This window comes from Phoca vitulina, unplaced genomic scaffold (assembly GCF_004348235.1).
Source record: "Phoca vitulina isolate PV1807 unplaced genomic scaffold, GSC_HSeal_1.0 scaffold41, whole genome shotgun sequence".
Lineage (NCBI taxonomy): Eukaryota > Metazoa > Chordata > Mammalia > Carnivora > Phocidae > Phoca > Phoca vitulina.
Window position 1 is genome coordinate 16,174,519 of NW_022589744.1, and position 23,137 is coordinate 16,197,655.

The 23,137-nt window shown below is 61.9% G+C and overlaps 3 protein-coding genes across 3 annotated transcripts; all 3 read right to left on the reverse strand.

Annotated features, from left to right (window-relative positions):
- Nucleotides 1-240: 240 nt before the first annotated feature.
- Nucleotides 241-4,556, reverse strand: PYCR1 (pyrroline-5-carboxylate reductase 1). The gene is made up of 8 exons (XM_032429654.1): nt 4,512-4,556; nt 3,990-4,122; nt 3,666-3,736; nt 2,759-2,938; nt 2,351-2,572; nt 2,086-2,178; nt 1,749-1,912; nt 241-1,094 (listed from the first exon to the last, which is right to left on the reverse strand). The coding sequence occupies exons 2-8, from the start codon at nt 4,054-4,056 to the stop codon at nt 929-931; spliced, it is 963 nt and encodes a 320-aa protein (XP_032285545.1). The 5' UTR covers nt 4,057-4,122; nt 4,512-4,556; the 3' UTR covers nt 241-928.
- Nucleotides 4,557-6,644: 2,088 nt separating this feature from the next.
- Nucleotides 6,645-9,318, reverse strand: MYADML2 (myeloid associated differentiation marker like 2). The gene is made up of 2 exons (XM_032429697.1): nt 9,249-9,318; nt 6,645-8,994 (listed from the first exon to the last, which is right to left on the reverse strand). The coding sequence occupies exon 2, from the start codon at nt 8,903-8,905 to the stop codon at nt 7,982-7,984; it is 924 nt and encodes a 307-aa protein (XP_032285588.1). The 5' UTR covers nt 8,906-8,994; nt 9,249-9,318; the 3' UTR covers nt 6,645-7,981.
- Nucleotides 9,319-16,321: 7,003 nt separating this feature from the next.
- NOTUM (notum, palmitoleoyl-protein carboxylesterase) lies at nt 16,322-23,136 on the reverse strand (the record flags this gene model as incomplete). Its single annotated transcript, XM_032429991.1, has 11 exons — nt 16,322-16,946; nt 17,175-17,222; nt 18,566-18,713; nt 19,243-19,343; nt 19,461-19,652; nt 20,237-20,339; nt 20,702-20,760; nt 21,038-21,098; nt 21,542-21,637; nt 21,717-21,769; nt 22,826-23,136. Coding segments are annotated over 11 exons (1,479 nt in total), but the record flags the coding sequence as incomplete, so codon positions are not given.
- Between the last annotated feature and the right edge of the window lies 1 nt (nt 23,137).

The window sequence follows — 23,137 nt, forward strand, 5'->3', positions numbered from 1 at the left end:
GTGCCAGCTTCGGGTCACGCCTCGTGACTGAGGCCCAAAGCACCACACTCTTCCCCAGAAGCTCCCTCTACCTGTGCTCACGGAGACTCAGTCCCCTGCAGCCAGAATGCCTTGCAAAAAAGGGCTCCAGGACCTGTGGGCTGTGGGTAGCGTCTAAGACGACACTCAACAAGGACCCTCTAGGGCCGCTGGGGCCCTCCCTCCAAACGAGGTGATGAAGTTCGAAACAAGGCACTGGGTTGGAAACCAATGTATTTCATCTAAAAGGCTGGGGAGAGAAATACAGGCTCTATAAGGTGGGTGGGGAATGGGAGATACGGACCTCAGAAGTTGAGACTATCCAAGGAGCCCTTTTCTCAAATGCCAAACGGGGATAAGGGGGAGTTAGCAGCCGTGGTCCTGCCTGCCGGACTCAGGACACTTGGGACCCTCTGGTCCTTCTCACACTGAGGAGGCATCCCCCCAAGTGGAGATTGGAGAAGAGGCAGGGGTGGGATGGGGTTCCCTCCTTGGCTGGGCCTTCCCGGGAGTGGGGGTGCAGGGGAGGGACACTTGACCTTTGTACTCAGGAGGGGCCAAGCCCCAAGCCAGCTGACCATGGGGAGTTAAGACCCCCGGGCCTCCTGAACTCCAGAAGAAGAGCTCCTGACCTGGTCTGGGGACAGAGGAAGGGAGTCACTGAGGTTGGAGAATCCATCTGTGTTCTGGGCCAGGAAGCACTCAGTGACTGCACAAATTCCTGCTGGGAAGCGATGTGGTCCCTCCCTGGTTACAACCCCTGCTGACCTGAGTTGACCAGAGTGGCGGGCAGCGGGCTGCCGTGGGGACACCCTGTGTGGCCTGGGGCTAAGGACAGCCAGCACAGGAGTGTCCCAAGCGCAGCAGCGAGGAAGAGGTGGGGAGCAGCCTGGCGAGCACGTTGGACACCTCAGTTCTCCTTGCCTGCTGGGGCCAGGCTTTGGGGGACCGGCTTGGAGTGGCCAGAAGAGGTCAGTGAGGGCCCTGCAGAGGACTCCAGTTTCACCTTGTCCAGGATGGTCTTCTTGATGGAGGCTGGCGAGACCTTCTCCCGGTCAGCCATGGACTGCAGCTCCCTGGGGAGGCAGTGAGGAGGGCTGGCTCCCGGGCTCTGCCTCCCTCCTGGGCCCAGCTGTCCCCCAGGGAAGGAGTCCCTGCTGGCCTGGGTGCTACTCTGCTGTCCCTCCCGCCGCAGCTCCCTCTGCCAGCCACCCCTCCCCCACACGGCCCTCTGCCTGCCTCTCACCTCATTCAGATCAGCTCAGGGTCACCAAATCTACAGGCCGCCCCAGCCCCTGAACCCTTCATGGGACGACGGCTCCAAGCCAAGCCACCAAACCCTGCCGTCCATCCGGCCTCTTCCATTCCTTCCTGCCGTCCCGGAGCTGGGGCGAGCGCATGCGCAGAGCGGAGCCTCCTGCCGGCGACCGGCGAATCTCCCCAGGAGGAGGAGGGCGGGGAGGAAGGGGTGACCCGGCCCACAGGGGTTCCCTCTGCTTCCCGCTGGCCTGCCTCCCCGGCCTGGGTGGTCACCCTGGTGTGCGGGCTGCAGGGGGTGACACTCTGTGGGGAGCACAGCGTGGGCCCACAGGGCAGCCCGTCCCCACGGGACAACGGCTGGGGAGGGGGGACTGTAAGCTGTGACCCCGGGGGCACCCCCGCCAGGCCTCGGTAAACGTCTGCTCAGGGAACGGCTGAGCAGGACGTGCGAGGCAGCACTGGGGGCCCACCGTGTGCGGATGCAGGAGGCCTCCACAGCGTTGATGAGGAGGGAGCGGAAGCCCCCACTCTCCAGGACATGCAAGGCGTGGATGGTGGCCCCGCCTGGAGAGCAGACGTTGTCCTTGAGCTGGCCTGGGTGCTTCTCCGAGTCCAGTAGCATCTTGGAGGCCCCCTATAGCCAGAGCGAACAGCTGACTGCTGCAGGGCGCCTCTCCGGCCTGCAGGCCACTGCCCCCAGCCCCGGGCCCCGTGCGCCCACTGATTCTCCACCCATCCACCCCCACTGCAACAGCATCAGGCCCGGCAAGGAGTGGCTCCCACCAGAGGACCAGGAAAAACACTGACCAGCAGAGCCTGGGCCCCGAGGCGGACCGCCAGGCGCCTGGGAAGCCCCATCTTCACGCCCCCGTCAGCCAGGGCCTCCAGGGCTGTGAATGCCTGCAGGGAGAGGGCACTAAGCCACGGCCCTAGGCCCCTCCTCCTCCTCCAGGCAACAGTGGGTCCAGCAGCTCTGCCCACTGCAGCCAGAGCAGGGAGTGGGGTGAGGATGTGCCCCAAGGGCCTGGGAACCATCCACCACCACCAGTGGCCGCCCATCCCCGGTCCTCACGTAGGCTGGGCCGCTGCCACTGAGCCCCGTGACGGCATCAATCAGGTCCTCCTCCACCTCCGTGCAGAAGCCCACGCTACCCATGAGCTGCTCCAGAAGCCTGCCGTCCTCCACCTGGGCGTGGGTGCCCGTGGCATACACGGTGGCCCCCTCTCGCACCACGACCGGCGTGTTGGTCATGCAGCGGATGACTTTGGGGGCTGGCTGGAACGCCGTCAGCTTCTGGAGGAGAAACCGGCTTGCGTCTGTACCGCCCCTTGCCCAGCAGAGCGTGCGAGGCGTGACTGAACGCGCTCGGGCAACTACGCATGTCCTGGCTTCTCGCTGTGGGCTGGGCCACTGTGCCCATGTCACGGCCAGAGCTCCTGGCCGCCGCGCAGCACACCGACCTGGACCCACAGAGCTCACCTTCTCGATGGAGCTGATGGTGACCCCAGCAGCGCAGGACACGACGATGTGACGATCCTCAATGTCAGCGCCAATCTCGTCCAGGATAAAGGGGATGATGTGTGGCTTCACGGCCAGGAAGAGCACATCACTGTGCCGCACGGTCTCCTTGTTGTGGGGTGTCAGGTTCACTCCCAACTTCTGCAGGGAGCACCAACGTGGGCTCAGCCTGCCGACGTTGCTGGCTGGCCCCCCTAGTATCCTCCCCAAGCTAAGAGCCCCACATGTAGAAGAGGACAGAGGTTGCTGAGAATGTGGACAGTCAGGGTAGGGGGTTCAGGGCATGGAGCTCTGACAGCCCCCAGCCACCCTTCCCACCCTGAAGTGGAAGAAGCTCTCTGCTCTGGAATACGTCCCTTTGCAAACAGAAAAAGGGGTATGTATCCATGCCACGGCCCTGATCCGCCCCACCGTGGGCGACCGTCCTCCAGGGGTGAGTGGTGTTATGGGTGGCAGGTTCCCGGCTGGACATCTGGAGCCCTGATTCAGCTGTGGTAACCAAAGCTATATTCAGTCCCCAGATGTGTTCAACCTGGCCCTGACACTGTGGTCCCATCTGCCTGGCTCCCACAGCCCCTGTGGAGGCTCCATTTGGGGAACCCCATTCCAGTCCGGTACACCCCCCCCCCACCAGGGGCACGTGTGCCTGTCACCCAGGTCCCGAGAGCCGAGCAAGGGGAGCCACCAGCAGGCCAGGAGCAGGGTCTGTGGGATGCTACAGCATCTCATGGGGGGGGGTCACATGGTGTCTCCCACTGGCCCTTTACACCTGCGGCCCTCAGAGTCAAGGCGATCCCACTCTCTCCCCAGACACACCAACTAGCCCCTTCGGGGACTGCCTCCCTGTCCCCCTCCACACTGCACCTACCCGGAGGGCAGAAACAGTGGCCAGTTCCATGTCTGGGGAGCTGGCCATGATCTTGTGGGCAGCCAGGATGCCTGTGGGTAACAGAGGTCCTTCCTCAAGGCCTGTCCTGGCCTCCCCCCATCACATTCCCAGGAAGGAAAGGTGGAAATCCCACCACCCAGGGTAAGACAGCAATCCCTCCCCCACCCCCAAACATCCCAAGGCTGCCATTTCCCACAGGACTGAAACAGGGCAAGTTTTCCAGACCCGAACCTCACCCCCAGCCGGTAGAAGGGTAATGGCCCACGCCTGCCCACTCCACGGCCTCCGGGCTGCGGGGCCTACCTGCGGCTGTGAAGCCCTTGGCCAAGGCGAAGGCCAGCTGGCCAGCTCCGATAAAGCCCACGCTCATGTTGTCTGGGGCCCCGCCCACAGCCCTCGCAGCTGGCACGGGCGCTGGGGGGCGCTGGGGGAGCAACTGCGGGGCGAGATGGGGCAGGATCCAGAGCAAGAAGTTGGGCGGGCAGCGCCAGGCCTGGCCGCTGGCCCCGCGCCCATCTCCCCGCTCCCACCGCCATCCCAGCCGGTCCAACTTTCCCCGACGCCGCCCGCCAGCTCCGACGTGGCAATCGCTCCAGTCTCCCTGCCCACAGTTTGCCCCCGACGGTCCCGGACAGAGGACACGGGGAGGGGCGTGCCGGCCTCCGGAAGGGGTCGGACAGCCGCGGGGGGCGACGGCTCGGAGCCCGGAGGCCCCCCCAGGCCCGAGCCCCCCACCTCACCCCCAGGCCCGAGCCAGTGTGCAAATGCGCCTCTCCCCGTGCACCGCCCCCACCCACACCTGACCCCAGCTCCGCGCCCACTCACCCGCTCACCGCGCGCAGGTCGCCACGCGGCACCCGAGCCTCGTCGGCCCCGCCCCCGTCGCTTCAACCAATGGGCGGCGCGGCCGCCAGGCGCCGGCCAATCGAGGGGCGCGGGAGGCTCCGGGGCGGTTGCATCATCCTCTCGCCCCGCGCTCACGCCCCCTCCGCCCCGGCCCAGCCTCCCCGCGCCCCCGCCCCCCGCCCCGGTCCGCGCCCCCGCGACCGCGCGTGGGGACTGAGCGCGCCGGGGCTGCGGCTGGCGCGGGCCTCCGAGGAGCGGACGGGGCGGAGGCTCCCCGCGCGGGGCCTGGTAGTGGGCCACGCGCACACGGGCACGCCAGGCTGGTGTCCTCAATCGCGTGGCCGGGGCTAGCTGTTGATCAAACTGGAGAAGCCCAAACTGTATAATATTTTTGCTTGCTTGCTTTTCTTTTCCTTCTTTTTTTTTTTTTTTTTGTGGGAGGCTTGAAAACAATTTGCAAAATGGAAACATTTTAAAATATAACACTATTTTGATACTGCGTTTTGTCACTTTAAAATTTGTTTATTGTACCGAGAAGCTTGGACACTGGAGAGGATAGCCTAAGCCTTTTCAGAATCTCAAAATGGGGGGACCCCTGGGAGGTCTAGGTCAATCCCTCTGAGATCCAGACGCTCTTTTTCCCAACTGGGGTTTTCTCTGCAAGTCTTTCCTCGCGTGCGCAGGCATGACGGAGGCCATAGCCTGTACCATGTAAACCTCCCCAAACAGGTGCTTGGGGTGGGTAGTGATCAACAGAAGATGAGATCCCATAGTGCCCCCCAGCTCCTGTGGAGCACCCCACATCTCCTGACATCTTGTCTGCAGTGTCCATGGAAATTTTTGCCCCTGCATTTGGAGAACAAGTCATTTTTCCCTTGAGGATGTGTTCAGGGCTCAAGTGAGTTGAGTTTGCATTTGGGGTTTAGGATAGTCCAGGGTCCCAGTCAGCAGAAGGATTAAGGGCAAAGTAAGAAGTAGTAGTCATTGGGAACCCAACCACCACCACCATCCCCGCCCCGCCCCAGGGGAAGGGGTGACCTGCTTTATTTTTTCAGTTCTGTATCTTAAATGGTAACAAGCTGTTCTCAAACATGATCCGGCATTACCCTGATGTTTGTGCCCCAGAAGCAGGGCTGTGAGCTCTTGTGGACACAATGGTGGCCACCAATGCCAACAGACCACTGGGTAGTGATGGTGCATGCAAGCTGGATCTCCTGGCGTCCACCGCATGGGTGCATCTGAACATTCAGTCCTTACCGTCTGAGGGAGGGGCCGTAGCAAGAGGCCCTTCTCCAGTTGGCACCCCCAGGATCCATGCCCACCAAACCTCGCGACCCGAGTGCCCCCTGAGACTCCTGCCCACCAACATCTGCCCCATGACCCCACCCCACTTGTCCAAAGTGGACTGTCTGGGGAGTGGTCCAGACTCAAACCCATAGGCATAAATCCAACAGCCCCCCTGAGTATTGCCTGATTGGACATAATCAAAAGACAGAACCCTTCCTTTAAAAAAGTACTGTTTTTCAGTGATAAGGACAAATAACTCCCTCCTCCAAAAAGAAAAGGTCCTCCCACCCAGGGAGTGACTGTTGGCAGGAATATCCCAAGGCAAGCCTCCTGGAGGACTTCTGCCATGTTTATCTTGAGCCCTGGACCCCCCTCCTTTGTCTTCCCCATAGGACCTTTAAAATTTAGGGTAGGTGGAGCACTGGGTGCACAAGTCCACTGGACAATGAGGAGACTGGGGAGCTGGTGACCATTTCAGAAGTTTGGCTAGAAAAGGAGGAAGACTGGTCCGCATCCAGGCCTCCCTGTGAGCTAGGAAGGATGCGGCCCATATGCTCATTTGTCACCTGGAGATGGACCCCCTGGCCCCCGCTCTCCCCCAGCCAGTGAGGGCTGTCAGGACACCTCAGGACACACTGGCTCCTGGTCCCTTTGGGGATCGGCTATTGAGCCAATAACACCTGCCCCCCTCCAGATAAAGGACCCCTGTCAGCGCGCCCTCCCTACCAGGCAGGTGAGTCGCCCCCCTCGTGCTCTGCATGGCACCAGCACAAGGGAGCCCGTGGAACCCATGGCTATGCCCCGCCCCTGGCAAGCCCCTGCAGGAGTGTGGGGTGGTGGTGAGCACCACTGGAAGGGGGGAGACAAGCTCGGCATCGCCCTCACCTCCCCACCCCCATTGCCCACGGAGGGAGAGGACAATGCCTGTTCCTTCCTCGGGAGGCTGCCCCTCAGCCCAAGGGGCACCTCCTCCCTCAGTCAGGCCCAGTCTTGGCCTGTCTCCCCGCTCACACTGGGTCACACTGGGGGGATGGCCCAGGAGGTGCAGCTGGCCATCGTCCCCTGGGCAGAGACTGCTCACCAGAGCCAGGATGCGTGTCAACATTGGCCTTTATTTCCTGCTCAAGGCCCCAGGACGGGCCACGGGGCTGCTGGACTCAGGGGCGGCCCAGTCTGGGCTCCTGAGCAGGAGGAGCTGGAGTGCAGCAGGGCACAGCCCCAGTGGGCCCTGGTGGTCAGCGGCCAGGTGAAAGGATACTTGAGCGGAGGTCGTGGGCCTGTGAGCACTCTATGACCCAGCGGCTGCCCCCGGCTGGGCCCTCCCCCTGGGTCGGGGCTGCCCCAGACTCGCCTGTCTAGGGCCCACAGCAGGCCCTGCAGAAGCTGCTGCCCTGGGGCTGATGGTGGGTGCCTGGTGGGCACTCCTTCCCCGGGCGGGAACCCGGCTTCCCCTTGGCATTCTGCGCTCACTGCGGTGCTGCCAACGCCCTGTGGGCCCCTGCAGGCCCCCGGCACTGTCTCCAGCCTGCCGAAGCTGCCGTGTGTGACCACACCATGATTCCTGTTCTTCCTACAGCCACTCCGAGGTGGGCAGGGAGGGGTCCCCACGCCGGGCTCCTTCTCTTTGAGCTGGTACAGAGCCCCCCAGCAGCGCCCTGCTGAGACCGCTGTCCTTCCCACACCCCCGGAACCGTCCCCTTTTCAACTCTACTTAGGTCATGGCCTGAATGTGGTCTCCAGACACTGGGCACATGGGGCTGCCTCCAAACCCTAGCCTCGATGTCCCCATCTATAAAGTGGGTCACAACAGCATCTGCTTCAAAGGCTTCTCATGTTGCAGTAGGGAGCACTGGGCCAGGGAGGGCCAGGAAATGGAGAGAAAGCGCGAGCGAGATACAGACAGAGATAAGAGATATACACAGAGAGATAGACCAAGAGACGGAGAGGGGCTGGGAGCTGCCTGGGGGAGGAGGATGCTTGCCTGTGTCCTGCTCAGGGCCTTCTGCCCCTCTGTCTCCCCTTCCCCCCTCCCCCAGCCTGGCCAGAAATCCAGGAGTGGCTCTGGTGGTTGCCTCCCTCGGGCTCGCTCCCTGGGCGTCTGGGTTCACCCGGGTGGCCCTCACGGTGCCTAGGGCCCCTGGAGAGCCCTGGCGGGCAGGCAGCTACAGGGTGGGCACGAAGCGGATCCTCTGGGAGTAGGCGAGGTCGGCGATGTACAGGAGCAGGTTGACGTAGGTGAAGGTGGCCACCACCAGCTGGCTGTCCCAGGAGCAGCTGCCTCGGGGGCAGTCGGGGGGCCGCCCAGGCTCACCGTACTTGGGGTCGAAACAGAAGACGGGCCAGATCACAGCTGCGCTGAGGTAGAGGAGCACGGCCAGGAAGGTGTACACCACCACCAGACGGTCGAAGGGGCAGCCCAGGCCCCCTGTGTGGCCCGTCACGCTCAGGGCCACCACGGCCACCGTGGCCAGGAAGCACAGGCTATAGACGGCCACGCACCACTGGGTGGCCACGTAGCGCCCGTAGCGGCTGTCGTGGATGAGTGCCCCGAAGATGATGCAGGCCACGAAGGCCTGGACGATCTTGAGGAGCCCCGAGACCGTGGCCATGTAGCTGGCCACCTGGCCCGGCCGGGCCCGGGTCAGGGCTACCTCCGCAGCGTAGGCCAGGAAGAGGAGCCCGGCAAAGACGCTGGCGGCCAGGCGGAAGTCCCTGGCTGCGCAGCCCGCGGGCTCGGGGGGGCACTCCAGCCGGGTGAAGTACAGGGGGTAGATGACGGCGGCCGTAGCGGACAGCAGCGTGGCCAGCATGGCGAAGGCCGCGGTGAAGTTGCCCCAGGACAGGTGCAGGCAGCTGTGCAGCTGGGTGAACTCACAGGCCAGCACGAGGCCGGAGAGGGCGAAGCAGAAGCCCCACGCAGCCATGCAGAAAGTGCCCTGGACGCCCGCGAAGCCGCCCCGGTGGGCCACCAAGCTGAAGGTGGTGCAGCCGAAGGCCAGCTGCAGCACTCGGGCCGTGCCCACGGGGGACGTCACAGCGCCTAGGTGCAGGTACCCACCCCCGGGGGGCTCCATGGTGCTGCCCATCTGGCCGGCCTGGTCCTCGCCTCACTGGCTGCCCGGTGGCCCTGGCGGCCCGGCTCTCCGCTGTGCCCGTGGAGACAGGTGCCGGCAGCCTGCAGCAGCGGTGATGAGGACGCCGCCTGACATTGCAGCAGAGGGCCGCCTCTCCGGGGCCTGTGTGGGGCGGGCCTAGCACCCCACCCCCACCCCACCCCCACCCCGCACTATAAATAGGTGGTCACGATTTGAGCCCCGGAATAGCAGCCGGGTGTGTCTGTCCCCAACCCCCAGGGTCATCTGACCCCTGCGTCCCGCCGCCAAGCCCCTGCCAGGACCATTAACCCCTTGGCTGCTGGCACCGGCTCACCTCCGAAGCACCTGCCTCTGTCGGTCAGTTGGCTCCAGGGCCTGCGGGGGAGGGGGAGGGAGAGCAGCAGACAGGGAAGGTGGGCTCAGAAGCCTCCAGGATCACCCCTGGGAGGAGGGAGGACGATCTCCGGGAGGCCGGGGGAGCAGTGGGGGCTGGGATGGTTTCAGGACCCTGCTGTCCGAGTCCCTGGGGCTCTTGCTCAGCCTGATCTCCTGGAGGTGTTGGGACTGACCCCGGGGGGCATAGAGTTTTAGTTATCATTTGGGGGTTTGTTATGGAACTCTTCACTTGTCTTTCCTCAACTTATAATAATGCCTAGAAAAAACTCGGGTCTCCCCTCTTTAAGCTGAAGTATTAACAGTATATGAAATGATTTTGAAAATGAAGAACAATTTTCTGACTGTAAAGGTTGTCCACGTGAAGGCCCTGTCAATACAGGAAAAGACAAAGAAAAATCCCCTGTGATTCTGTTCCCCAGCTCAGCCACGGGGACCATCCTGGGTACAATATACATCCTTATGCATATTTCTCTTTGACTTTTCATTTAGAAGAATCTCAGAGTTACAGAAGAGTTGCAAGATAATACAACGAACACTCAGATATCTTTCACCTAGATTCAAAAATTATTATTATTATTATTTTTAAAAATTTTATTTATTTATTTGTCAGAGAGAGAGCGAGAGTGCGCACAAGCAGGCTCCCTGCAGGGAGCCCGACGCAGGACTCGACCCCAGGGCCCCGATCATGACCTGAGCCGAAGGCAGATGCTTCACCCACTGAGCCACCCAGGTGTCAAGAATTATTAATTCGAAAATTAACTATAGATTCAAGAATTATTAATATTTTGCCCTATTTGTGTTCTCTCTCCCCCACACCATTAATAATTAATAATGCTAATTAATTTTGGGGACACCTGAGTGGCTCAGTCGGTGAAGCGTCTGCCTTCGGCTCAGGTCATGATCCCGGGGTCCTGGGATCGAGCCCCACATCGGGCTCCCTGCTCAGCGGGAAGCCTGCTTCTCCCTCTCCCACTCCCCCTGCTTGTGTTCCCTCTCTCACTGTCTCCCTCTGTCAAATAAATAAATAAAATCTTTAAAAAAATACTAATTAGGGGCGCCTGGGTGGCTCAGTTGGTTGGGCGACTGCCTTCGGCTCAGGTCATGATCCTGGAGTCCCTGGATCGAGTCCCGCATCGGGCTCCCTGCTCAGCAAGGAGCCTGCTTCTCCCTCTGACCCTCCTCCCTCTCATGTGCTCTCTCTCTCTCATTCTCTCTGTCTCACATAAATAAATAAAATCTTTAAAAAAAAATACTAATTAATTCTGCAGATACGATGATTTGCCACTAGATACCTCTATGGACACCTCCTAAGAACAAAGCCATTCTCCCACAGTTGGGAAAATTTTTTTTTTCTATTTTAAAGATTTTATTTATTTGACAGAGAGGCACAGCGAGAGAGAGGGAACACAAGCAGGGGGAGTGGGAGAGGGAGAAGCAGGCTTCCCGTGGAGCAGGGAGCCCGATGTGGGGCTCGATCCCAGGACCCCGGGATCATGACCTGAGCCGAAGGCAGACGCTTAACGACTGAGCCACCCAGGCGCCCCGGGAAATTTTTTTTAAAAGATTTTATTTATTCATTTATTTGACGCAGAGAGAGTGAGAGAGAGAGCACACAAGCAGGGGGAGCAGCAGAGGGAGAGAGAGAAGCAGGCTCCCCGCTGAGCAAGGTGCGCAACTAGGTGGGGGGGCGGCTCTATCCCAGGACTTTGAGATCATGACCTGAGCCAAAGGCAGACCAACTGAGCCACCCAGGTGCCCCCACAATTGGGAAATTAAAGAATGATCACTTGATACATGGTCCTTACTCAATTTTCTCAATCTATCCCCAAAATATACTTTATACCTTTTACTAATTTAATTAATTAATTTTATTATTATTTTTTTAAGTAGGCTCCATGCCCAGCATGGAGCCCAGTGCGGGGCCTGAACTCAGGACCCTGAGATCAAGACCTGAGTTGAGATCAAGTGTCGGACGCTCAACCAACTGAACCACCCAGATGCCCTGCACTCTATACCTTTTAAAACGTTTGCCCCAGAATCTCATTGGGAGTATGCATTGCATCGGTCTGTCATGTCTGTCAGTTTCCTTTATTCCGGAATGGTCTATAGCCCCCCATACACACTGTCTTTTTGAAGAGTCCAGGCCAGCGTCTTCATAGGTTTCAGTGTGTATTGTCTGCCTGCCTGTTTCCCTGCGGTTAGATTCTGCTAAATGCTCTTGACAGGAAAACCAGGGTGTCTGTCGGGAGAATCGTGACAGGGAGGGTCCAGAGCATGGGAGCTGGGCCGTCTGCTTGGAGTCGTGTCCCCACTTCACGTGTCCACATCTCCATTTCCTGCCGTCCTCTCGGGGTCTCAGCAGCCGTGGGGGCCTCTCGTGGACGGTGTTCTCGGCGAAGACACACACAACCCCCTCTAACAGTGGAACTGTGGTGGTCATCTGGCCTGACGTGCCTGTTTATGATTTTTTCAGAACAGTTAATATAATCGTAAAATAAGGGATTCTCATTGGTTCTCACGTCTTTAATCTTCTGAGATAGCGTCCGGATGCTACAGGGTGGGTAGGAAGGCCTCCCAAGGCAGCCCCTTCCATGGAGTGTCCTCTTCCTGCTCACTGGGGAGCCTGGCCAGCTCACTCACACTCAGGAGGAAGGCTCCGTCCCTGGGCAGCACCGTGTGCGCCCTTGGGAAGGATTGTCTGCTTCATCCCTCCCCGTGTCCGCAGCATGAGCTCCTGACCCTGGGCAAGGCAGCGAGGGCGACGTGGGCCTCTGGCGTGGGGGGTGCAAGGAGGATGGCTTCAGCTGCGACTGCCTTGCGACCACAGGGAGCTGGAAGGAAATCCTCTCGATCGGAGCAGACAGTTTCATTTATCTCAAGCAGACATGTGCCACGCTTCAGCCAAAGTTCATAACTTAGCAAATCCTAACAGTGAACCCAGCGGTGTTTCTCAACCACAGTAACGGTTGCTGGGGCACCACCCTCCCCGCCCTCCCCCGAGGGGTCCGGCCTAGAGCACCTGAAACCTTGGGAACCTCGGGAAGACCGGGCTCGGCATTGTCAGCGCTGGGGGGTGTCCCTGGGTGCCCGGGGATGGCCAGCCCAAATATGCAGGCAGAAGGCAGCCTCCCAGGACCCTGGAGCAGGGGTGGTGAGTGAGGGGGTCCTCCCTTCCTGAAGAGACATGGTGGGGGCCTCCAACTGCCAGCACGGAGATGCCTGGAAATCAGGTAAACATGGAGCAGGGAAATGCTGGGGAGGGACTGGCATGACGGCAACAAGAGTGTCCCAGGGAGCCTGGCCTGCAAGCTGACCTGACAGTGACCGCGGAGCCCAAGTAGGGCAGCGTCCTGGGATCAGCGCCCATGGCTGTCCCACAGCCCCCACTGGACGCCTGTTGGCCCCGCAGAGCAAGGGTCAGCGTGCGGGTGCTGAGTGGGAGACCTTCATGAGGGAGCTGGGTCTCAGACGCCAGGTGCGCACACCCGTCTTTATCATCCTGCTCTCCGTGGGGAAACTGAGACCCGTGGCCACCCCCGGGGGAGGGGGTCCCCATGGCATGGGGGCCATGCCCAGACTCAGGTCCTCAGTGTCTGCCCTGGGCTTTGCTTCTCCTCATCCCTAAGGGGCTGCTGTGCCTAAGTCTGGGCGAAGCCCCTGCTGGCCACTGGACCCCCAGCTTTTCCCCAGCCCCCCGGGGGGGGCGGAGCCAAGCCCTGAGTTCTCTGTGATGAAGCAGGGCAGAGACAGAGGGGTCTGCTCCACCGTGGCCCTAGTGCCTGAGTCCTGTCTGTTTCCCCCTTCTCAGTTCTTACCCACTCCCTGTCTGTAAGGGACCTTCAGAGTTGGAGAGCAGATCACAGCAAAGTCTACGTCCTGTGCTTTGCCAGTCGGGCTTGCCTGCCCACAGCGCCCATGAGGTCCTCCCCACGGTCTGCTTGGCCACCCTACCCTGGGATCTTCTTCATGGCTGGGACAGTGGTGAGGACCCCTGGGGGCCTGACACGGGACATGCTCTAGATTCCAGACCCCGGCTCCCCACGTGCATGGCGCAAGGCTGGTGATGACCTCTGTTCTCAAGCCTTCACTAACTTGTCACCATAGAAAAACACTGAGGTTCTAGCTGCTCACAGTGTGGAAATAGCAACAAAATTTCAAGTGAATTTAGCCTTTCTGGGGGAGTCAGGGAAAGCCCCCATAAAGCAGGAACAACTTGGCTGGGAGCCTGATGACATTAAGCAGGTGTCCATGGGGCAGAAAAGATGGTGTGGCTGCTCCATGTGCTCAGGGGACACAGAGGCTTGGTAGCCAGACTTCGGGGACTGAGGGTCGATGGCGAAGGACCGCGGGCGGGGCCCGGAGGTCACAGCCGCTCTGACGGCAGGGGGAGCAGAGGGCAGCAGCGTGAACATCTTCTGGCTTTTTTTTTTTTAGCAGCATTTTTTTTTTTGAGGGGGGGGGGGCATGCATGGTTGCGGGGGCGGGGGGGGGAGGTGGGGGTGGGAGGGGCAGAGGCAGACGGAGAGAGAGAATCCTAAGCAGGCTCCATGCCCAGCGTGGAGCCCGACAGGGCTCGAACTCAGGACCCTGAGATGACCTGAGCCGAAACCAAGAGTCGGACGCTTCACCAACTGAGCCACCCAGGCGCCCCCCACTTTTTAAAAAATATTTTTATTTATTTATTTATTTATTTAATTTTATTTTTTTAAGATTTTATTTATTTATTTGACAGAGGGAGACACAGCGAGAGAGGGAACACAAGCAGGGGGAGCGGGAGAGGGAGAAGCAGGCTTCCCGCTGAGCAGGGAGCCCGTTGCGGGGCTCGATCCCAGGACCCTGAGACCATGACCTGAGCCGAAGGCAGATGCTTTTTTTTTTTTTTAAAGATTATTTATTTACTTATTTGAAAGAGAACACAAGTGGTGGGGGGAGGGACAGAGGGAGAGGAAGAAGCAGACTCCCCACTGAGCAGGGAGCCCGATGCGGGGCTCGATCCCAGGGCCCTGAGATCATGACCTGAGCCGAAGGCAGACGCTTAATGACTGAGCCACCCAGGCGCCCCAGCCCCCCACTTTTTAAAGCACGTGCTGAGCATTTTTGCTCCTGCGGGAATCACGTGATAAGGGAAGTAGAAAGTAGCAACGTTTCCAGAGAAGCTGGACTCAGAGTCCCCGTGTCACATGGGCCCCCGTGCCGAATACTGCAGGTTTCATGGCAGCCACGACCTAGCGTGCCCAGGGCTCGCTTTGTCACCGGCCCGGCAGTAAAGCGTGGCAAGGACTGACCACTCGCCTCTCTCTTATTTTGTTGGGAACATGTGGAGAAAAGGTTTATTCCTTTGGTGGAAGGAGTCCCATCAGGCCTACGCCACAGGTATGGTGCTCAGTGGGCCTGGCGCATCTGAGACACGCGAAGCTGCCCGCTGACCCCTTCCGGGCCGCCTCAGGTGGAGCGAGACGTCTGCCTGCCCGCGCTGATGTCGCCGCCCACCGCCCTTCTCTGCACAGAGCTGGTTAAAGGGCAGCACCTCCTGAGTCCCCCGCCCAGCTCGACCGTGGCAGGCCCCTCCCTGTGAAGTCTCCCCTTTGGGGCGCTCCTCGCCCCCTTTCCCACTGGGAGCACACCATCCATGGCTGTCCAGGGGCCCAGGAAGGGGCTGCCCCCCTAAGCCAGCAGTCAGTCACTCCTGGATACACCTTCTTTCATCTCCAGCCTTTGGCCACCCCATCCCTGACCTCACTGTTGCCCTTGGCCATTGGGACTGCATGGGTTCCCACAGGGGACCATGGAGCAGTGGCCTGTGGAGGAGACCACAGGTGGGCCACTCAGGGCCACCTGGGGAAGCCAACATGGGTGACTAGTGGGTTGAAGGTGGGGCAGGAGGAGGCCCCGGAACCCCTCAGCAGACGACCCCAGCACCCTCGGGTTCTGCTCAGGTTCCTCTCAGGCCCACGGTGGCCCCGATGTCTGGGCAGAGCTGGTCAGACCCCCCGGGCACGGCCCCTGACCTTGCTGGGAGTGAGGGTGTGGGGTCTCTGAGATTCTCCCCATTCTGGGGACAGGTCTGCCAACTCCTGCCATCTGTGGCGGGAGGCTGGGTGCGGAGCCCAGGCTGACCTGACAAGGATCCTCCCTCTGTCACATGGCCTCTCCAGGGGCTTTAATAAAACCTGCTCGAGGGCCGCTCGGGGCCACGCGCTGGGGTGCCCGAAGCAGGACGTGCTCAGGAAGCCCAAAGGGTGGAGCAGTCCCACCTCTGGGGCTTTGACCCAGGCGCCCGGTGATGTCGTGCAGCCCAGCCCTGGGGGGCACGGCGGGGAGCATCATGCCCACCCGCAGCTCGCCAAGGGCTGCAGACACAGGGGCGGCAGCAGAGTGTGGGTGCACGTGTGCTGGGATGCCGGCCCCCCGGGACCACCCGCAGCAACAGGAACGCTTGTGCTCTGGGAAGCAGAGTGGGGGCTGGGCCGGGGGAGGTTTTCTCCCCAAATCTGTATCTTCGCGTGTGCCCGGGGGAACTCGTGAGAACAGATGCGATGCAAACTTTTAAGAACATGTTCTCTGGCTAGGAGTGTTTCCTGGGGTGACAAAAGGCCGCACTGAGGTTTCCGGGGCGACACAGTGCTGACAGTGCAGGGGTCGAGGTGCGGTTAGCGGCTCAGCATGCGCGTGTCCCCAGATGGGGCAGAGTCGGATGTGACCACTGTGTTAGGGCCTGTGCCGTGCCCACGCCCCGTGCTTGCTGAGCGTGTGAACGGAAGGGTCTGGAACGGGACACAGGTGGGCGTGGGGCCCTGAACAGGACCTGTGTGTCCAGTGGTTGCCCCCCAGGATCCCTGCTGCCCTGGGGGTGGGCTCGGGGGCTGTGCGGTGGGCAAGCGACCCATTCAAATAAACACGCCTGCAGGGTGAGGCTCTTTTGTTGTCTTTTTTTTCATTATTTAAAAAAAATATGTTACAAAACAATATCATTAATCATATATTTCTTATTTTCCTTTTTAAAAAAATTAAAGTAATAAAAAAAGTCACTTTATAAAATAATACAAAAGGCCAGGAGAGGCTGAGGCTGGGGCTGGACCGGGGGCCCCCTGGGCTGGTGGGCCGGTGGGCCGGAACCCCGCACGGGGGGCTCCCCGGCGCGGGCAGGAGGGGGGCTAGGGCTCCCGGCAGGACCCAGGGCTCCCGGCTCTGGCTGGGCCTCCCGAAGGCAGTGGTAGAGGGGCAGTGAAGGCAGCCGTGGGGACAGCCGGGGCCCTGCGTGTCCTAGGAGGGGCAGGGGAGCCCGGGGAGGTGGCCGGCCCCCAGTGCCAGCCCCCGGGGCCGGGAGCCCTAGCTCCCACTGCTGAGCATGCCCAGCAGTTTACTGGGCTCCAGGCCCTGCTGCTGAGCCGCGGTCTGCACGTCAAACCCCATGTGCATGAGGAACTGGGCCACGTTCATCTCCTGCCCCGTGAACTGGTCCCGGATGGTGGGGCAGGAGGGGTTGCAGTGCGGCCAAGGGCAGCTGTCCACCAGGTGGACGGGGCAGCCCTTCACGGGGGCTTTGCTGGCCTTGTGGCTGTCGTGCAGGCTTCTGTCCCAGCAGTGCAGCGCCCGGGGCAGCGAGGTCCCCTTCACCTGGACGTCTGTCCAGTGGCTACACACACAAATCCAGGCGGTCAGTCGGTGTGCCCAAAGCAGGCTGCCGCGGGAGGGGGGCTGGGTCTGAATTCTGGCCACACAGCTGGCTGTGGACGTGGCACTGACAGCCCTAGGAAGCCCCTGCACGGAGCAGGGAAGGCAGGTGGCCAGTGGGTGGGGGCGGGGCTGGGTGTTCAGAGCGAGAGCCGGGGACACCACCTCTCCAGGGCCTGCGGACACTGACCTTCGGATGATGATCTCGTGAGAGAGGCAGGCGGGGGCGAAACTGGCCCTGTTGGGGAGGAGACAGCGGCTTATAGCGACCACCTGGGCCTCTTCCCTGCCCCAGCCTGGTGCCCTCTCCCCTGGGGACCTGTCCTCTCCCTGGCTCCCATCTCACTTGTGCAGCCGTGCCTGGCGAGCTGCTCCTCGGGACCAGGCCTCTCCCCACCTGCCCACATGCTCCCGACTAACCCACGTCTCCCCCCGCCTCCAAACCCTGCTCCGAGTGCATCCCTTCCCGCTGGGCCGCGGTGGGAGGCTGACCCGGACCTGTGCTTTTTTGTGTGTAATAGGCTTTATTTCTAGAGCAGTTTTAGGTTCACATCAAAATGGCGTGGGCGGTACAGAGATTTCCCGTGCACACCCGCCCCGACTCACACAGCCTTCCCCGCAATCAGCGCCCCACCAGGTGGTGTGTCTGTCACACTGAGGAGCCCGCACGGACCCAGGATCATCACCCAGAGCCCGGGGCGTACGTGAGGGCTCGCGCTCACTGCTGTGTGTTCTCCGGGTTTGCACAAATGTATAATGACACTTGTCCACCTCGTGTCTCACACAGAGCAGTTTCACTGTCCTAAAATTCCTCTGCGCTCTGTTCACCCTCCCCCCTTTCCAGTTCTATCCTTGGTACCAACTGATCTTACTGCCTCACAGTTCTGCCGTTTCCCCCGAATGTCACGGGGTTGGAATCATAGGCCATGTAGCCTTTTCCAGATTGGCTCCTTTCTCCCGGTAATACGCATCTACGTTTCCTCCACGTCTTTCCGTGGTCTGAAAGCTCCCTTCTTTCTAGTGCTAACACCCCTTGTCTGGACGGCTGGATGGCTGCTTCTTGTTCTGCCGTCTGTGAGACCCCTATCTTTAAGCCCGAGGATTTTTTTTTAATTTTCATTTTTTTAATTATGTTAATCACCGTACATCACATCATTAGTTTTTGATGTAGCGTTCCATGATTCATTGTTTGTGCATAACACCCAGTGCTCCATGCAGAACGTGCCCTCTTTAATACCCATCACCAGGCTAACCCATCCCCCCACCCCCCTCCCCTCTAGAACCCTCAGTTTGTTTCTCAGAGTCCATAGTCTCTCATGGTTCATCTCCCCCTCCGATTCCCCCCCTTCATTCTTCCTCTCCTGCTATCTTCTTCTTCTTTTTCTTTTTTTTTTAAACATATATTGCATTATTTGTTTCAGGGGTACAGATCTGAGATTCAACAGTCTTGCACACTTCACAGCGCTCACCAGAGCACACACCCTCCCCAGTGTCCATCACCCCGCCGCCCCATCCCTCCCATAAGCCCGAGGGTTTGCCGCACATCTGGAGGGCTGAGTCGGTGGCCCTCCGTTCACTCACGGCACATCCTTGAGCGTGTCCCGCAGCTCGCGGCCCAGGTTCTGGATGTACAACCACTGACCCTCCGGCACAGGCTGCCCCGTGAGGTGCACGTTGTCCACAGTCAGCTGGGCCTCGTCGAACAACCACTGCACCACGAACACTGGGCCTGGGGGGCAGAGCTCAGCTGGGACTTGCCTTGGCACTCGGCCCCCCAGCCCAGGCTAAGGGCCTTTGTAGGCTCACAGACCAGCTGGGCTCCCCCCCAGAGTGCTGGCCACCAGCCCCCCGCAGCACCCTTGTTTGAGGAAGACCCTTGGCACCCACCCCCACCCCTCCCCCAGCCTGGCTCCCAGGGACTCCGCTTTGACCAAAGCTTGGTGACGCTGTCCCTTCGACGGTGGAGAGGAGGAGGGACAGCCAAGGCCCCATCAAGGGCAGCACTGGGACTCGGCTGCCAAGCACATTCCTCACTGTGAATGTGGACGGGGTGACCAACTGTCCTCGTTTGCCTGGGACCAAGTGGACTTTCAACGCTGAGACCAGGAAGGTCCCAGGCAGACCCGGATGGCTCAGGTACCCTGCTCCCATGTGGGCGGGCAGGGGTCTCCAGACCGACCTCTAGACTCCAGGCTGGAGGAAGCCTAGACCGACACTCCCTGCCCCCCGCCCCCTGCCCTGGCCCGTGGGCCCCTCACAGCGCAGTGTCGGGTAGACTTTGTAGCCAAAGAAGCAGTTCCACTCCTCTCCATCCTTGAACTGGTGCCGACAGCGCTCTGGGACCACCCCGTTCCAGTACCTGGGTACATGCCGTGGGTCAGGCGGCCCCCGGCCCCCCCCCCCCGGGCCCCCCCCCCCCCCCCAGGCACTCTGCGCAGGAGCTGGTGGGCCCAGCCAGCATCCCAGCGTCTGGCACCTGATGCCGCGGCGTATGGCCTCCGTGGGCGCACAGGTGACCGTGTCCACGCAGTCTGTGCGGCGGTACTGCTTGTTGTCCAGGAACCAGCCCGAGTCCGCCAGGCCCCGCACCTGGATGGCCGGGTAGCCCAGCTCCTCCAGCTGCTCGGCCACGCGGTCCACGTTCAGCAGCACCCCTGTGCCCCCCGCGCTGCGGAGAAGGCAGCACGTGAGGCCGGGTGCGGCCCCAGAACCCGCCTGCCCCCAGCCCAGCCCCCGGCACAGGCAGGGGTCCCGATGCACTCTGAACTGCCATCGGGCTCCATGTCATGTGTGAGACCCACAGGCCTTTTGGGGGCTCAGAGGCCACTGACCCCAAGGCAATGAGCTAAGCGGCAGGCCGTCCCGCTTCCTCCCACTCCTCCTTCCCTTCTCTCTCACTCTCTGATTCAGTTTCCTTATCTGCAAACGAAGGTGACATATGTGGCCTCAGGCCCCGTCATCTAGTCTATAGATGTCCTCTGGGCCCCCTGCACTCCCGCAAGCAGGTGTGATCCCACTTACAGGGACCCCGGCCCTTGGAGAAGGCGCCCTGGTCCACAGCTAACCCCTCACCGACTACCTAGGTCACTGTAGCCCCTTCCCTGGCATCCAGCCACCCTCCCGCTGCCGCTGCCTGCCCAGGCTTGGTGAGGCGGGAGCCCTCCGGAGTCCCAGGCTCTGCCCCCCCTTGCCCTCCCATCCCCACTCCCGCCACACCCCCTGCGCGCTCACGCCCCGCCCTGCCTGGCTCACCTGCTCCCAGCCAGCAGCAGCACCTTGGCCCCGCTCAGCCCTTTGCCCAGGAGCTCTCGGACCACCTCCTGGATGATGAGCGCGCCCATGAAGGCATACTCATCTGCATGGGGGAGGAGGGTGGCTTCAAGTGGGGGCCTGGACAGACAGCAAGGCCCCCTGCCTCCAGGTTGGAAGGAGCAGCTCTAGCTGGGGGCCTGGAGGCTCTTCCAGGGGATGGGGCCGGGGCTGGGGTGAACCGGAGGGAGGTGGACAGGTGCCGAGGCTATGCTGGGGGCCCCTCCCCAGGGAACATCCAGGAGTGCGGACCCCTGCACGGACCAAGCCAGCGGTGGACAACCGGCAGTGGGTGCTTGGGGCAGGCATCCTGGGACACACTGTCGGGGGATGAGGTGGAGTTATGAGACCGGCCGCCCTGCCTTGTCTTTCGGGGGCAGGGAATAGAAAAGAAGACAAGGGACTCACTCTTCTCAGACTTGGATGAAGCCCCACTCCAGACATCGCTGGAGCAGTAGGGGATGAAGCTGTGACACAAGGACAGGGTGAGCTTGCCACCATACTCCTCCGCTGCCCAAGGCCCTCAGGAAGGACCCCCTCCCCAGGAAGGATCCTGAGGACAGGACCCCCTAAGAAGGACCCCTCTGAAAACAAGATCCTCCCAAGGACAGGACTGCCCAGGAAGGACTCCCCCCCGCCATAAGGGCGCTCCCCAAGGAGGACCACCCCCCATGGGACTCCTCAGGAAAGAACTCCCTCATAGATGGGACCCCCCCCAGGAAGCACCCCTCTGCTCCCTCTTACACCATGTTGGCATTCCACCAGTGGGGGTTTTCCTCCGGCTGGGAGGACAGGATCCCTGTACCTGCAGTGGGGGAGGACAGAGGCAGTGGTCTTTTTGGTGGGAAGGGGCGTGCGGCAACCGGGACTACAGGAAGGCGTAGGATGTGGGCGATCCTACTTGGCCACAAGGCAAGTGGGCCAGGCCAGTCACTTGGATGTGACCCTGGACCTCTCCCACCCTCCACCGGCTGCTTTGGCCTAGGGATGAGTGGTGGACAGAGCAGCCATGGTAAGCCCCCCCCACCCCGCAGATTACCTGTGGGATGAGAATGAGAGATGATAGGTGGGAGCCCCTGATCTTAGGAGGGCTAGAGAACTGGGGGTGGGCGGGGTGGGGGCCTCCCCAGGGCTCTAGAAAGCGAAGGGACAGGAGTTCTTCCAGAACTTGCAACTGGGAGCCCCACCCTGCCCTGCCCAACCCGCAGGCGGCAGCCCCGGGCAGTCCGAGGCTTGCGACTTGCTGACCTGTGCGGGTGCGCGGCCAGTCTCTGGAGCTCATGAGGCGCCGCATGGTGTCATAGCGGGAGTCGCAGTTCTCCCGGTTGAAGCAGTACCAGCCACCTGCGAGCACAGCCACCACATCAGGGCCGAGCACCCAGGGGCCTCCGCCCGCCTGGCCGCCTGGGCTCCCGGGACGCACCTTCCAGAAAAAGGAGCCACCGCCGACTGCCCTTGGATTCCTTCAGGTAGTAGCTGCAAGGGGGAGGGAGGGACGGGCGGACAGGGTGGTCGGCTGGGGCTGCAGGACCCAGCTCTGGGGAGGAAAGGGTCATTCCACCTGTCGCCGGGCGCACGCGCCGGCCGCACGGGGGCGCCAGCGGCCAGGTCCCGCAGAGCGCGCGCGGCCCCGCCAGCGGTGGCCCGTCCCGGGAGGTGGCGCTCGCGGGGCGGAAGGGCCGTGAGGGGCTGTGTGGTCCGTGGAAAATCCCCACGGCCCCCCCCCGCGCGGGACCCGCTGTAACCTTGGCGCCGGCGGCCGGGCGGGGGGAGCGGTCTTCGCCGGGCTCGGGATCTCCTGGGACGCGCGGTGGTGCTTGGAGACTGAAAAGAGCCCTCCCTAGACGAGTGTGCGTGGGGTGGGGGACCTGGGACCCGCCAGGAGGCCGTGGGAGGGCACGGGTGTCACCGGGCCCCGACCTAAGGTCTGGTCCTCCGGCTGTCGACTAGCTGAGGGTGTGGGGGGCCCCTGACCCCTCCCCAACCCTCAGGCTTACATCCTTCCTTTATATACTTGGGGGCCCGAGAGGGGTGCATGCCGCCCCCCAGGTCCTTCTGTCCCACCTGCGCCCCTTCCCTGTCCCTCTGGCTGGCTGGGATCCCAGGCAGTCCCGGCAGCAGCAGGGAGCAGACAGGGTCGGAGTGGAGCTGGGGTGGGGGTGGGGGTACAGCGGGACTCTCCCCGCCCCGCTGCGTCGCCTCCTCCTGCTGGAGCCAGGGCCACTCGAGGACTGCCATCTCCCCGCCCAGAGACCGAAGGACGCGAGCAGAGGGGCTGGGCACCAGTGGCCGAGGGGTCAGCGCCCGGCCTGGCTGGACGCCAGCCCTCCGAGCGCTGCCGCACCGCACCCCACCCCCGCTGCGGGTCCCCGAGCCGGGCCCTCCCCAGGGCCGGCTCCTCTCCCCCGGGGCGACCAGCGCAGAGACGCCGTGCGTCCGAGGGGGCACGGAGGCGGCCGGCACTCGCGCCCCGGTGGCCAGGCGGCCGGAGCGGGTGCGGGCGGGTGCGGGGGCGCGCCGGGCGGGCCTTACCCCGCGGGGCTGCCGTCGTTGCATGTCACGGACGTGTTGAGCAAGAGGTGCAGGCGCAGGTCCTCGTTGAGCTGCTGGGCCGAGCAGGGGTACAGGGACTGAGCCAGGCTTTTGACCTGCGCCATGAAGCTGTCCATGTTGCCCTCCACGGCGGTGAAGTCCAGCGGGAAGCTCTCCACCGGCTGCCCCGCGGCGGGGGCGGCCTCGGCACGAGGCGGGGGCGGCGGCGGGGGCGGCTGCTGGCCGCGGCGCCGCCAGGTCTTCCTGCCTTCGCCGCCCCCGGCCCAGTGCAGCAGGCCCAGCAGCAGCAGC

What these genes read in the sequence shown, in the direction of transcription:
- PYCR1 (XM_032429654.1), bottom strand. Translation starts at nt 4,056, where the DNA reads ATGAGCGTGGGCTTTATCGGAGCTGGCCAGCTGGCCTTCGCCTTGGCC. An exon ending in CCATCAGCTCCATCGAGAAG is followed by an intron (nt 2,573 to 2,758) that starts GTGAGCTCTGTG and finishes TTTCTCCTCCAG; the next exon opens with AAGCTGACGGCGTTCCAGCC. An exon ending in GTGGCAGCGGCCCAGCCTAC is followed by an intron (nt 2,179 to 2,350) that starts GTGAGGACCGGG and finishes CTCTCCCTGCAG; the next exon opens with GCATTCACAGCCCTGGAGGC.
- MYADML2 (XM_032429697.1), bottom strand. Translation starts at nt 8,905, where the DNA reads ATGGGCAGCACCATGGAGCCCCCCGGGGGTGGGTACCTGCACCTAGGC.